The sequence below is a fragment of the Syngnathus acus genome, chromosome 9 (genome assembly GCF_901709675.1).
Source record: "Syngnathus acus chromosome 9, fSynAcu1.2, whole genome shotgun sequence".
Taxonomy (NCBI): Eukaryota; Metazoa; Chordata; class Actinopteri; order Syngnathiformes; family Syngnathidae; genus Syngnathus; species Syngnathus acus.
In genome coordinates, this window is record NC_051094.1 from 11,750,835 (window position 1) to 11,767,011 (window position 16,177).

General features: G+C 40.4%; 1 protein-coding gene across 1 annotated transcript in view; it reads left to right on the plus strand.

Annotated features, from left to right (window-relative positions):
* si:dkeyp-14d3.1 (transmembrane protein 132C) overlaps positions 1-16,177 on the plus strand; it is an 80,488-nt gene that overhangs the window by 19,040 nt on the left and 45,271 nt on the right. The window contains exon 3 of the mRNA XM_037259279.1: positions 10,772-10,918. Within this exon, the coding sequence (XP_037115174.1) occupies positions 10,772-10,918 (147 nt within the window). The remainder of the gene's footprint in view (positions 1-10,771; positions 10,919-16,177) is intronic.

Sequence of the window (16,177 nt, forward strand, 5' to 3'; positions counted from 1 at the left end):
TTCATCAACGTAATGAGACAACATTGTCTACATTGTATGTGGTACCATCTTAATTTCCTGTCTGGAGATGAATGCTGGACATTGCCCAAGGTTAATTTCTTTAGGATTTATTTACATTGTAACCGGGGGACGTGCAAATGAAAGTGATGCGTGTCTGAATTTGCTTTACTGCACTCTATCGACTCAGCAGGATATTGCATACAAAGTGCTGACAGTGAAATGACCAACAAGCAGAAAGTGCTACAATTTTATCCATCACAGTTTGGACTTTTCACATTTGAACATTTGATAATTGCAGAGATTTTGAGTGCAGCTGACAGCAGCTTGTATTCTAATGTATGGCTTTAAAATAGAACTGAACGATGGCGCTGCATGGAAATGTGATTACTAGTCATGGGAATGAGCAGGGAATGAATGCCTGGCCCAAATGTAATTGCTAGAGGAAAAGGAATGGAAGTACAAAGTCAGTGAATGCAAATATATATTGTTTAGGAAACCATTCATATCCATACACTGTTCTTTGCCAAGACTATTTGGACCTGCCAGTTTGGCTTAGTATAAAACCTTAACTGTGAAAATTGAACAAAGACATTAGTCATGTTTGAATTCAGACTTCATAGCAATCGCAATCCCTTTGCTAAATGTATTCAGTTCAATTTATTCAGGAATTATATCAAAAAATTTAAATCAACAAAAATACACACTTTTATTTCCATTACAATTGCTGTCCTTTTATTTATATTCATTGCTGTGAACTGTTATTTCAATGTATGAAACAACCGGACCAATTCTTTATTGCCCTAAGGGGTTTTTCGAATATGGTGTTCATTTTTTCCCCATTAAATATCAGAGCTACTGTAACACATGATTTAGTAGCCAATTGGTATTTTGATTTTTGTGTACCGTAATTTTCGGACTATAAGTCGCACCGGAGTATAAGTCGCACCAGCCATAAAATGCCCAAAAAAGTGAAAAAAACCCATATATATGTATATAAGTCGCTCCTGAGTATAAGTCGCCCCCCCACCCAAACTATGAAAAAAAACCGCGACTTATAGTCCGAAAATTACGGTACTAATTTAGGGATTATAAATTATTTTGTAACAATTATTATTTTCCTAACATGCTGTAATGATGTGCATATTTATGTTGATCCTGTTTACGTTTTGTTTGTGAATTGCTCTGCTACGCCCTTCTTGGTGCATCACAACACACGACATGCACTAAATGGCGAGGAGGGGGTTCTGTATGGAGTTTGATAAATTGTAAATAGTATAATGCTATTCTAACCTCATGGTGGCACTTTTGCACATTTATCTAGTAGCCAAAAAATATGATGTTCATCATGGAAAAGCAACAGCTTATTCACACACTCTGTCTGTTTGCATTAAATTGATAGTACACAAATGTTATGTAAACATATTTGAATGTTTGAATTTTTAAAACTTAACACATTAACACCTCCAGGCTAGATTGTTCAACTGGAAACCAAATTCCTCTCGCATTGATCAGAGATCAGAGTGAGCTGTTTTGCTCCTTTCTATGGCAGAAAAATGACTGACCCTAACTTGACATTGTTGAACTGACAAAGAAATATACGAACATTAGATTTAAAAAATAAACTGTGCATATTTACATATATATACATATACAAGTCGCTCCTGATTATAAGTCGCACGCCCAGTCAAACTATGAAAAATAACTGCGACTCATAGTCCGGAAAATACGGTATTTAAATTTGTTGCCATTTTAGAAAACAATTTATTCATACCCATTATAAAACAGAAATCAGGTGCAGTCCTTTTCAAGGCCGAAACACCTGTGTCCTTTGTTGGTAGAGTGGTTCACCTGCTCATCAGTGAACCAGCCAGATGGGGCCACTATCACCATCACACTGATTTTAAAAGTCTCCGAATATGACTTTACACCTCCAGACTCCCTGCACTTTTAATATGAATATTTAGTCATGTTGAACATTTTATTGCTTATTGCTTTTGAATTCTTTATGGTTTTAGGATAAGATTTCATCCTGATGATTTCTCCGCCCTACTAGTCAAATCCTTAACCATGGATCGAATTAAGTAAACAAAGAATCATTTAATGATTCACAAAGGTTTGAAGATGATGGGTTTAGAACTGCCCATCTTAAAATTCACAAGTATCGTTGAGGGTATAATCGATCACATTTTTTTTCCATTTACTGTATTGTCAAGTCCTATATCCTTACTTATGAATTATTCTCTAGGTCAGGGGGACTGAACCATGTGAACCCGATGCAGACTGTGATTCTGATATATGTTCTGTTAATCTGCACCTTTAACTTGTCACTATAAATATTGTCCCTCCTCTTGCGTTTTGTCATTTATGTAATGCACCCTAACCCTCCGTTAATTATTACCTACCACACCAATAATGATTATCCTCCCATGATCCGACATATTGATTTAACTGTCACATACACCGCCACGCTGATGTTACGCAGATTTGTAGAACACCAGCAAATTTGTATACATGCTTAGAATGTGTGTTCTATCGGTTGTGAGCCCTTATGAAATATATGAATGATGTAAATATTTTCCTGAGTTTGAAACAAACAAGATTTGTCCATGAAATACTGCTTATTGATCTTTGCCACGTTTGTTATTTTGATGGATCATTTTAATATCTGCTTGCTCCTAAACTAGAAATTAGAGCACAACTCTGCATTATCATATTGCAGCTCCCCTCTTAATATTACGTCCTCTTTTTCCAGTAATAATTTGTGGATGAAACTGTTATTAACCTGATGCGACCCCATTCCCATATAAGAAGCAAGAATGTGAAACTATTTAAAGATTACATTTTAGGCCAGGAAGTTAGGAAGGAGTAATGTAATATTTGGCCTGCACTTTGAAATCTAATTTCAACAACTAATTCAAGGAAAATGCTGTATCACATAATAATTGAATCGTGCGGAAGCTTCATTATTTTATCAAGCAAAGAATGGAGATTGGAGTGCTCAGCATTTTGGTCTTCTGAAGGTAGTCAACAGGCTCACATTTACTCAGCACCTGGGATTTGACTACCTCACGTGTCTCATTCTCCACACACACTGTATTACCAGCATTGCTTTTCAGAGCATTTGTCAGAGGTCAGAGCCTTCTTGGTTCTGCACAAGGGACTGATCAACAGTGGCAGCCAATTATTTGTTAAGATCTTTTCCCTCTGTTACTTCCTCCTTTTTATCTATTTAATCAATGCTGCTTCAGTTAAGCTAACAGGTTTCACCACTCCAGCGCCAATAGATATTTAGATGGATGTGTTTGTGACCACAGTCCTTTCTTGTAGATGCATCTTCAAGATAAGATGTGACTGCTTCCATTTTGTGCTGCAGTTTAATGCAAGTTTCTTTTGTTCCACTGCAGTTTACTTTGCGGTCTGTGGCAGAGATGAATATTACGATGGTATGGGAATACACTTCATCTGACATTGGGCAAGGGGAAACAGAGCAAAGTGGTTGGTCTGAGTGGCTAAAGACTGAAGGAGATGAACCATAGTGGCCTTATTCCCAGATCCCCATGGGCCTCCCCAGCTACAGAAAGCTTAGGGATCCATCACAGACCAGATAGTCACGTGTGAGTGCGTGATCACAGCGGCCGGCTCGCTGTGGGGCTAAATGGAAGACTAATGGGAAGTGGGAGTGAGCGTGACATGCTCCTAGGAAGCCTGTTACCTCTCCCTCCACCTGTTATCCATCATACCCCCTGCTGATACTGGGAGATAGTTGTCCCATGGTGATGGGAGGGTCCAAAGGAGCAGTACAGGTGAGGTGACTACTGGCTGGGGCTGGGCACAAAGGCAAGGACTGATTGAGGTAGCGATGAGGCTGTCTTTTCTGCACTCAGAAATAATTGAATAATGTCAGCAAGTCAAAATAGCCAAACAAAAAATGCAATGCTTTTATTTGATTATCTATAACCCCCAAGGGGATGAAAGTGAAATACAGTAACTGTCAGTAAAAAAGAAGGGAACAAATGGCGATTAGGAATGAAGCTCTCATATGTACATCAGACTATTTTGGTTACTTGTCTGGATAAAAGGTAATTTTTTTATGGCTGAATAGCCAGCTTTTTCAGTGTGGAGCTTTCAGATGAACCTTTCACTGTACTTTTCTAAGTGAAACGGAGGATGCGTTTCCACGCGCACAAAAAATTGCACACTTGTGCACACGTACGCAACAAAAGCCAGTAAAATGGCTCTTCGAGCGTCCTTTTATATTAGCACAGATAAGAATTCCCTTTAAAACAGACATCACCTTGAAGGCAAAGAAAAGAGATTATGGATTTTTTTGATCACCTCTCCACAAGGACTACTTTACCAAACCCTCAGGCAATATGCTCTTCAAAACCAGCAGCAATAATCTGCAGAGCTACGCCTCAAACATTAGTGCTTATCATAGCAGTGTGGATAGAAATTGAACAAGTCATCCAAAAAACACTATCTGATTAAAATGTAAAATAATCGCGTCAAATGTAATGTAAAAGTAATAATGCACATGCAAATGCATACACTTTTCTTGGACTTCAAGATGACACACACACACACACGCGCACACCAATGCATGTCCGCGCATACAGCCCTATGTCCTCGTAGGAAGGACGCTGTCCTGGTGGAATGACAAAGAGCTTTGTGCTCGGAGAGCTGCAGGCTGAGTTCTGATCGGTGAGTCTATCGGCTGTCCTCTGCTCTTTGACTTTGTGCACAGGACAAGGACAGAACTTCCACTGCCCACTTCAATGCAATGCATCCTGTCCTGTCATAGCATCTGACACTTTTCAATCCCATTTGATTAGTGCATTGTGAAGTGCACAGGCAAAGGTCGCCTTGAGCTGTGGTGATAATGAACTCAGTCCATTACATTGGGTCAAATAATTGTCAGCTCTGATTGTAGAATCAGAAATTTTTTGCCTTTTTATGACTGATAATTTTTTTTGTGCTTCCTCAAAAGTTATCAACTGTTTGAGGTATCATCAAAATTCTACCTCCACCATTGAAAAACTGACAATCGTACCGATACCATGTCACCACAGGAAGGTAGAAAAGTTGACAGTGACTGCGTAGACTTCTGGACATATCAGACTAACAGCAACTGCATTCTTTTGTTGAGCTCCAAGCAACATCATTTTAGCACAGCAGGCAAAGGGTCGAATAGCACAGAAACGGAATCAATGATAAAAAGTGTTTTATCTATCCAAGATGAGAAAAATTGCTTCACTGTGGGGTTGGCTGAGAGTGGACCAGAGTTGAGTGGAAACTGGCTATGGTTGAAGTGGAAACCAAGGGGAGGTTGGAGTCTCGGGAAGGGACTCTCAGTGAAATCCCGCTAAGAGAAGGAATGCGGCTACAGGAAGCAATGATTGAATCGTGTTGGGGGTGCTACAAGCAGAGTACAAAAGAATACAACAAATAATGGTAAATACAAAAAAATGCACACTTGTAAAGCAGCCTTCTACTTTCATGATACTCATTCAGCAACTGTTAATCAAACACTTATAAAAGGATATGACAATAATATGGCACAATTAAAGTGTCACAAATAGGGCTCCAAATAACGATTATTTATTATGTATGTATTATTCTGCGGATTGTTTTGTTGATTCATTCATGAATCGTTTTAGAAAAACACAATTTAAGATATTTTTTAGTTTATTTATTCATCACAGAGATTATTAATGAACATTTCTGTCAGTATAAGTTAGCCAGAATACCTTCATTAGAAAACAGGAATTTATGTTTTCTGCACTAACGATATGAAAAAAAAATATGATTCAGTTACTGTTTTGGTCCTTAACATATTGGAAAACAGGCAAAAATGCTGATCATTGTTTTTCCAATTCAACAGTCAGGAGTCAGCAGGGATAGATTCCAGGCTTGTTTTTTTTTTTTTTTGTCAAAGTTGCAGCAGTAGCAAGAAGTCATTCTCTAATTCATTGTGTAAACAAGAGCCAGCAAGCGCAGTCCCTGCAATTAAGTGTCAGTCCTGCAGATATGATTTGATTCCTTAATAGCCTGTCATATTTACTCTCAACGCTTTATCAGGCTGTGTGTGGCTTTCTGTGGCTGTGCATGGTTTGAAGTGTTGTGGTGGTACATTAGCAGCTAGTGTCGCTTTCAAATCTCATTTGACTTGTGGAAAAGGTGCCAGCACAACCACTCTACGGAAAGATCAGGCGGCCGCTGCTGTACAATAAGCAGCTCCACTTCACTTGACATCACTGGCTGGGTTTAATGCCTTTTATCATGTGAGTCTTCAAAATGAATATTTAAGGCCTCCTCGTGCTGTTTAAAGCTTGCAAAAAAGTTGGTAACAAGACAGTTTGATACCAGAGATAGCTGTAGTGATGTTAAGCAGTGGCCCACTCATCTGCTTTCAGCTCATGCTATCCATTTGATGTTCTATTGCTTTTGTTACAGGAACACAGCTCTGTTCTAGTTCAAATAACAATAGCCATCTGCACACCTCCTGCAGCCCGCTATTTCACCTCTTTGCTGTCATCTCTCAAAGATGTTATTGTTTTATCACTTAGTCCATTGATGTGTCGCCAAGGTGGGCGGGATGTGCTCTCGCTGCTCCCTCCACAAAGGTCATTGAGTCATGGATGAATTTTGTTCATCAGATGATTGACAGCTCATTTTCATCAGAGGATCAACCGTGGGCTGGGAGTCCCAGAGTGCTTGGCAGTTGGGGGTGATTTGGGGGTTTGGGGGGTTCACCTAAGCTACTGTACTCACTTATTGCCTGCTCAAGTGGCCTTGCACTCTGCACTTGACAATCTACTACAGTCAAGCTATTTATTTTTTATTTTTAGAGAAGCTATGTCAGATTTGTTTTCCTTTCTTTTCCTTTGAGCACAACGATCAGGAAAAACAATCTCATCTAAATGTAGTAGGATGGGCATTAAAACCAGCCACTTGTATTTCTGTCGGGGACAAAAGTCTGTTAATCAGTGTGAGAAACAAGTGTTGCAGCCTGCAGGCATTTTTTATGTTAGGCTAGGTCTTGTTTTGATTCAGTACCAATGCAATGGTATCATGTTTAAATCCTAAGGAATGAGTCAACATCCGAAAGTGTCCTCATGGTCGACGTCTTTTTAGTTTGTACCGCAATCAGAATAACAGGAAGCAGCAAGGACAGACAACAGGGCAACCAACAGATAGCATACGTGGGGGCAACAGACTGGTGGGGCAACAGATAGGGCTACAGAACGAACTGACAGAAGGTTGGGCGTGCGGGGTTTATATAGGGCGGCTATCGAGCTGGGGTCAGGTGTCGAAAAGGCCGCAGGTGCGGGCGATAATTGTATATGCTGCTGAGGGGACGGGAGTGGAAGGAGAGATGAGCTGTCCAGAGTACCGATCATGTGGATGCATGACACTCATTGGTATTGTTCTAACCCGGAATTAAAACGCTGCCTCCGCTTTACTCACACATGTTCATCGGTAGACTTGAAGTGTGTTCGATGACCGCTCACAGAGTAGGACATCTCATAATTAAACAGAAGAAAAACTCATTCAATGCACCAAACTGCAATAACAAGTACTTGAGCATATTGCAGAGGGTACATGGAAACATTTTATTTGATGCACCAAAATCAGAACAGCCGCATGTCAACCCAGCTGCAGGGACAGCCACTCTGAGAAATTTGGCATGTGTTTAGTCTGCAAGGGGTAACTCCTCACTTGTGATGTCGCAATGTGTTATGAAGTGTAGATGGTTGTGTGATTAGAAGATGTTTAGTTCAGCTGTATTTACAATCTTTCCATAAACATGTGGAGAAGTAAATCTTGGTCTAGCTGTTACCAAACAGAACTCAATTTTGTATTTTCTCTTGTAGCTGACTATCCATTTTCCATGTAAAACATTTACTGTTGCTTGCAAAAAAAATAAAAAATAAAGGCACATGAGCAACACAGCCTCTAGCTAACTTTCCCGAGTCCTCTGGGTGTGCAACGCTTTAGTTCCCTCCATTTTCTCAACACTGAAAACAGTTGAAAAGGAGTAAACCAAGTGAAGCAGTAAAACCCTTTTGCCAAAGTTGCCTTGTCACAGTTTGACAAATGTTCCTATGCGCCTGTGCAGATGCATGTTTAAGACCATCTTGTCGGATGTACTGGCACATACAAATGTATTTGCCGTGTTTTCAGAGTGTTGGCTGTTGTGCTTGGAATGAAAGGCTTAGCATCTGCCTATTATCTGATCTGCAGATTAGCCTGCAGCTGACTGCCCGCTCCAGTGCAGGATGAGCAAATACACACCTTCCGGCAGCCTTTGTTAAATGATCACTTGAAATCAGCTTCTTTTTGGTACACCCAAAATATCCTCCTGATGGTGCAGCACTTTTCTGGCTTCTAAAAACCTCAAAAGCTGGGTTTGAGAGGATATGTGATGTGCATGATGTGCACTATTCAATATACTGCGGTCGGTATTATGAAGTATGAGTCCTTGCTTGGTCAAGACAAAATACAAGTTATGGGCAAGCATCAGAAACAAAGGAGAGCTATAGTAGACGATGCACTTTGGGAAACAGAGCACTCATCACAGAAAATTGAGAAAATGGTCAGTTACCCCTTAACAGTTGAGGTAGTGTTGCTAGGTTAAGTCACATCGGTGCAAACCACAGTGTCTCTCTGACAAGCGGCACAGTCTCTTATTTCAGTGCAATTACAGTAAGTAAACCTCTCCAATCAGTTCTAAGGAAGTCGTGCTATTAAAGTTGTTGCAAGACAGTTGAAGTTATGATAGAGTTACAGGTATGAAACGTGCTACAAAATTTTTTATCGTAGAACTGGTCGCAATAAAATGCGTGGGCATTAGATTCAAGAATGAACAGCGCTTTGCTCTCTGATTGCCTTTTTGGTAGCCACATTCAGTCTTTTTATTCAACTCAGTGTGGCTCCGACTTTCAGCAGCGCTGATAAGCCCTGTAAGATTTTCCCCTGATTGCTGACACATTTGCAGACTTGGATAGAGTGTAACTTGACGCTGTCAGCTAAACGCTGTTACCTTTTTAACATCGTTGCCCCCTTTTCCTTCCCCTTGGGCTACGTGGTGCTTGGCATCCAGAATACCTTGATTGTGACTGCTCAACTTTAGAACTGGTCTATATACAGACTGAATAGAACAGGTACATTGGCTTAAAGTATTTTGGGATTGCAATTTCTTTTTATCTGGAGGAGGTTACTTACCTATGATGTGTAAGTGCAAAAGGGAGGAATACAAACTGTAGTTGACCTGAACAAGTTAAAAGTACACATCTATTCCACACAAGCCCTTTTTCTAATGTCACAGCTGACTGGTTCTGCAGTATGTGGTTGCTTTTCCATTACACATATTCAATGCCGTGCGGTTATATTGGAAGAGTTCTTAAGAACCTCTTCAAACCTGGTTTTAGAACGCAGATCAAGGAGAGCCGTGAGGACACTGGCAACTGAATGGCCGACAGTTGTTGGCATTTTTTAAGCAATGTGGCCAAGAACTATGGAACATAAAATAATAATAAAGTACAGTATTTACAGTACACATATATTGTGTTTACCAACAATAACTAACCATATTTGCAATTGCCTTTGTACCGACGGATAAAATTGTGAAGCTTGTGGTAAAAAATTCAGCAAGCGGCATGCACCTCGCTGTAGTCTAGTGCCTCAGCGGTGTCCCGGTCCGACGGTTGTAACCCCTGCCTTATGGGTGACAGCTTGGTGCGGTGGCCGAAGGGCTTCAGACACCGGAGGCTGACGAGGACCAAACGCCAGTGGCAGCAACTCGGACAGGGGGCCAATTCAGTGAGAGGTGGTTCAGTCAATGAGTGCAAGCTTGCGAGTGAGTTTGCCATCCAAATGTTCTGGAACCTGTCATGGAAAAGGGTTTTGTCCTTGTCAGCCTCCGGTCCTCTGAAGCCAATGCACTGAAAAAAATCAGTGAAGCAGCGATGCCATGAAAGGTAAACCATGATATAGTAGCGAGGGATTACTGTAAGCCTTTTCCAAGATTTTCTTTTTTGGTTTGAAAATTGTGGCTATGGCCGTTTATTTAAGCTTGCACACAGCTACTCTTTCCCTGCAAACAACATGGTGCAAATTTGTTTAAATCCACTAACTATCTTAATTACCCTTTTTCACAGATTGCCAATGAAACGATACCAAAAGATAGCATCGCTAACGCACATACGTCTGCAATATTCGCAGTAATTAACCTAACCTGTTTATTGTGAGGCTGTGAGAAAGAAACATTCGCAAGCACTTACAGGACATGCAATCTCCACAAAGAGATAATCGAGACCCAAACCCAGATCTCCTGACTGGGATTACAACCTCACTAATTTTGCTTGTTAAGAAAATTCATGTTATAATGGTCCTGCTTAAAAATAATAATTTCCTAATGTTCCTAATGTTCAATAATGGGAGTTGCAAAAATAAGCACCCCTTACACTCTTAATTTACTGCAGTGTCAATCGCACCTACACCAATGAAAGCACATCTTATGGTGGGTGTTGAGGCTGATACAACACATAACATATAAAACAAACATGCATGAAATGGAATGTCAATACAGGCAATGTAGCTTCTGGGACAGCTTTTGAAGGCAACCAATCATTGGGATAATGTATTGCTTGACAGGATAATTAGTTCTGAAAACGCAGTAACCATGCATGGATGTAAAATTCTGCTGGTATACAAAGTAAACCATTATTATGCTCTACAGATGAATAATGATGTCATTCTTCTTCCACAGAGTGAAATTGAGAGAAGGAGTGACGTTCCTCGGGGCCCGTCCCAGCAACCCCACACAGTGGATAGTAAGCCAGGATGTGAGGAGTGAAGGACACCGGGTAGTGACACTTCGTTGCCACAGGAAGGAGTCCAGCTTCGATCTAGAGAGGTCAGCACAAAATAAATTAACACTTATACTCTGTTAGAGTGCATTATCTTTGTGTTTCCATTTTTTTTTTATCTGTGCACTTTCTTTTTGACTTTCACTAATCTACACATTTTAGGTCATATAGCAAAAACATACTTTAAAATAACATTTTCATTATCACGTTGCAGTAATATTTATACTATAGTGCTGACTATTGGTGCTTCCCTTGCTACCTGTTATTTTGTTTTGGTAATTTTTTTATCCAACCTCACCTGTCGACCAATTTACAATGAGGTTTATATTTCAACAACTCAACACTTGATAGTTGTTCTCATAGGGATCAATTATATTTGTTACCAAGCTAGGGTAGTGACGGAATGAATGTTTCATGGAATACATGCATTATATAATCAGGATACCCTATCCCCCAAAAAGAACAAAACTATAATCAGTTAAAGAAAACAAGACAGGTAATTATTTTAAATTGGATTATTTTGCAGGCTTATATTTTTAATAAGGAGAAAGAGATGTAAGCTTAAAAGAGAGAGAGAGAGAGAGAGGCTGGCTGTTTTATTTAAAACCTCACCGACTTTCAAACTAGCTGGTCAAGACACCTTTTCTAAAGTTAAAGTGAATGGACTTTGCAGGGTTGGAGCATCAAGTTTTTGTTGTCCATTTAACGAATGACAGACCACTGGATTGTTTTAGTGGGTTTCTCAAAAGTGGTTGCATGAGACACGCTTGACTCTACTCCACATACTATTGGTCCATCCGATACGATAATTGTTTTCACTGGACCAATGAAATGTTGTCTGTCCCTTGTTGTCTTTATTTGTAGGAAGAACAGCAGTTTTTATGGATAAAAGACACATTTAATGAGTAGTTAGAGAGGACCAGGCACTGTTATACTGAGGTCATGTGGAAAAAAAAAACCCTTTAACATCCATCCGTATGTGTCATTGAAGTTGTGATAATGTGTTGAGTTACTCAGGTTCAGTGTGCGGGGGGTGTAACTTGATTGTCTTGGTCTCTTGATGTGAGTAGACATCCTGTGTGATGTGATTAGACATGCTGCGTTGACCAGAAATGATTATAAAGCCACAACACATGACACTGACCAATAAGTCACAGACTGATTCAGGCCTGAAACAAAATTATGAAAAATATACCGTATTTTCCGCACCATAGGGCGCAATTAAAAGCCTTTAATGTTCTCAAAAAAACGAAAGTGCGCCTTTTAATAAGGTGCACCTTTTGTGTGGACCAAATTCCAATAGTTTTGTGTGGCTTCCGAAATAAACAGGCGTACTATGAAGACCTGATGAACCAATCAGAGGACATTACGTTTTACGTAGATCGTGGCCAAAAAAACAATCAGAGGGCTGTACGTAACATGTAGAGTACGTACCTCCGCCGCCATTGATAAATAAATACTACCGTTTGTGCAAATCTGTAAAATTGTTTTTTGTGGCTTCCGCCACACATAGACGTAATATACAGGCACCCGATGAACCAATCAGAGGACACTAAATTTTACATGGATCGGGGCGGTAGACCAATCAGATGACAGTACATAACACGTAGAGTACCTACCTCCGCCACCATTGACAAATAAATATCATTTGTGCAAAAAAAACAGTATTAGGACCCTCTAAAATGGCATAGACAAAGAGACATGCTTACGATGCACAATTAGAGCTTTCTGGAAAGCCAGGATCATTGCAAAAGAGCAATGTGACGACGAGACAATGACGAGAGGAAACTTTACATGTTTAATGGTGAACTTGCCCAGCTGTTTAATTTGGATACAGAAGATGAGGACTTGGACGGATTTGCGTATGAATATCGATTAACATAATGTGAGTACAGTAGAGTACATGGTTAAACGTAGAATTAAGTCCAACCAAACTCATTGTCTTGGTCCCGTGACGTTTTTTTGTTTACCGTAAGTTATGGCATGCATGCGCCCTATAATGCAGCACGCCCTATGAGTGGATGAAATACAAAATAGACCCCGCAATTGAGTCTACGCCTTTTAACGCAAAGCGCCTTATGGTGCGGAAAATACGGTAATTAGGTTGGTATGACACATTTGCCAGCAACCCCCGTGGGGACAAAGTGGTACAGAAAATGAATGGATGGATGGATGGATGACGCATCTCAAACCTCTATTTCATTGATGTTATTGTTACAATCAGGAGCTACCTTTCTTACCTAAAAATGACTCGCATTTGAAATGAACAGTCTATTTAGAAGGAGCCTGGCCACCACACGACTCCTTCTTGTCAGATGTGATTGAAATCATATTGACATAAGAATAAACATGTTTTTTACTAGAAAGGTCACAACCTCTCTGTGCCAAGCTAAATTTGTGTTATGTTCTTGGCCTTTACACCCCTGTGGATGTAATACACCATGCCTGTGCATGACATAAAGTGGAGCTGCAGCATCTCGAAGCACACAAAAAGAAGCCGTCAGCAATCTGCAGAAGTGAGCAGGAACCACTTGGCAGTCAGCCATTACCATTCATTCTCTAGTTTGCAGAGATTATTCTCGGTGCTCTGGGTTTGGACCTTGCCCTCTCTAACCCACTGTACACGTGTGCTTTATTGTGTCATGTAATTATTTTGTATTGATTGGGAAGGAGTCTTTTTCTAACCATTTAGTAGGCCATTTACAGCGGACTACTCCTTAATCCCTACAGCTGTCAAAGTTACTGCAGAGAGAAGACCAAACCTGTCCCGTGATAGCTATACAAAGCACAATGCTTCACTTTCCATCGTTGAGCCCATTCTGCAATGAAACTCTTTTAGAAAGGGATTAGGCTCGGCTATCTCATCTGTCGAGCTGTCACACAGCCGCCTCGCTTCCGTCCTTAAGGATGAAAAGAGGACTGGCTATGTGTAAATTGTAAGTTGTTGTGTAGGTCAAACAAACTTGGTTGTTTATTTTCTGTCCAAACAATGCCGTTAACATGTGCATCCATCAACAAATCCCACTGTGAGTTGAATAGCACTAGGTACAGCTGCAGTGAATTCGATCTAGAACTAATCCAAAGATGTAATGCTTTGACCAATTCATTTTTGGGTGTTTCTATTATCATAATATGTGAAGGATACCAAAATAAACAGTCAATTCTGTATTATCTTTTGGCACCTGCTTTTGGGGAGTCAGCTGCATTCCCAGGCTATTTCAAAGGTGGAGCTAAAATGGTGTAGTCTGTTAAAGAACACAAAAGAGGCTTCTAAAATCCAGCTCAAGGAGAGGATTCAAAACGGTTTGTGGGTTGTTTTTCACACTCCCCACAGTATAAGCACAAGTCCATTTTGGGATTACCGTCCTAAACTGAACCATGGCGAACTGGGCTGAACTGCATTGCTTGGTTAAAATTCGGCTAGAAGTAAATGAAAGAGCAGCATAGTGGTAATTGCTAAAAGTAACATGTAAAGTAAATATGTGCTCATGTGAATCCAAACTGAGCATTATTACCGCCAAAAGTTATTTTTTCAATCAACAGAATATTTTACTGTAATCCAGAAAATATTTTCTCTAGTCGCATACTACTTTTCTGATTTGTTCACTGTGTTGGTTGGCTAGTTAGATATCATACTAAAGTCACATTTCAGCAAACCTTGTAGAAATGTACTAGATCCAGACAATAGTGCTGTGAAAAATCGATTTTACTTTTCACATGCTTTTGCACTCTTGCAATGTGACTCATTAAATCCGGTCGGTGGAACTATGGTTAAAAATGTGTCGTATTGGGAGCCTACTTGCAAGTTTAGGCCACCTATTGTGCATTGAAACAGGATTACACGATGAACATAACTTTGGCTGTTTGGCCTCTAAATTGCCATTTGACTTCAATGTCAGCTGATATGTGCTTAACTTACTTACACATCCAACAGCACGCCTCAGGGTGGGTAGCTGTTCGTGGCTGGACTAATGACACCAGCAAGCATACAGTATATGTCAGCAGTAATGATCCATTTATTAGCAGACACAAAAACGTGTGCACACAAAATACTCACACAATCGCTCAAATGATGGTGAATAATTGTTTTGAAACAGCTAATTGGACCCTGGGTGTGTGTCACCTCTCATCTCCAAGCACTGTAACATGGAACTATATAAAATATATGATGTGTATTATGGGATTAGTTTTTGCTACATGAATGTGGCATCCCATCCCTGGGAAAAAAATTCTCTATGATGATTCTATAATACATCAAAACATCCAAATAAGTCCTTATGGGAAGGGATAAACTTCCTTTGTGTGGTGCACATATTGGCGAGAGTGCACTCTAGTAGATTGAAGAGTTCACTTTGTCACCATTAAAGGCTGGCCCGTTCAAAATAAAGGCAGTCCTGCTTCTTCAGCATGTTGTAAGGCATAAGTGGAGTCTTCAGTAAACATGCCCTGTCTGGTTCTTAGTAGTTCATTAAGAGTGCCAAGGTGCAGATGGATATACTTGGTGAGTCACCACTTCATTAATCGCCCACACACCAGGTCTGAGACAGCGGTTTGCTCATTACAGAAGAAAGAGCTGTCCATTTCAGAGGAGGCGCGTGGTTCGTTTTTCGTCTCTTGCGTCGTGGCCTATTTTGTGCTGTTTCACTTGGATTGGCAAACAGAGGCAACCATGTAACCAATTCAGTAGTGTGCTCAGCCAAAATGCATTACTCTTGCTGGCAGGAAAAAATGTTTGAATCACATTTATGTGAAAACTATTTCGTAGCGGGAGGAATAACAAATGAGGTTGGCTAGGACTTTAGTGTTCGTCTCCATCCCTGGTGTTCAATATAAAAGTAAAATGTGTGATGCAACAAATAGATTCATAAAATCCGTGCAGGTTTTATCAATCTTCCTGGAAATGGAATGTGTTTGTTCAAGCAAAAGTGAGGTATTCTTTCATAATGTTTCTTTAAGGCCTTAATGCCCAATTTTGATTTGCTTCCTATATACCAGATTATCTTTTTGGGCGGTAGGATGAGGGGTTGGGGGACTGTCTTTCTCATCTTTTTTGGAAATGAACCACATGTGATGGGCTGGCTTTGTGGAGCACTGGTTAGCACGTCCGCCTCACAGCTAGGAGGGTGCGGGTGCGATTCCACCTCCGGCCCACTCTGTGTGGAGTTTGCATGTTCTCCCTGTGCCCGCGTGGGTTTTCACCGGGCATTCCCACATCCCAAAAACATGCTTGGTAGGCCGATTGAGCACTCCAAATTGCCCCTAAGTGCGAGTGCGGATGGTTGTTCGTCTCTGTGTGCCCTGCGATT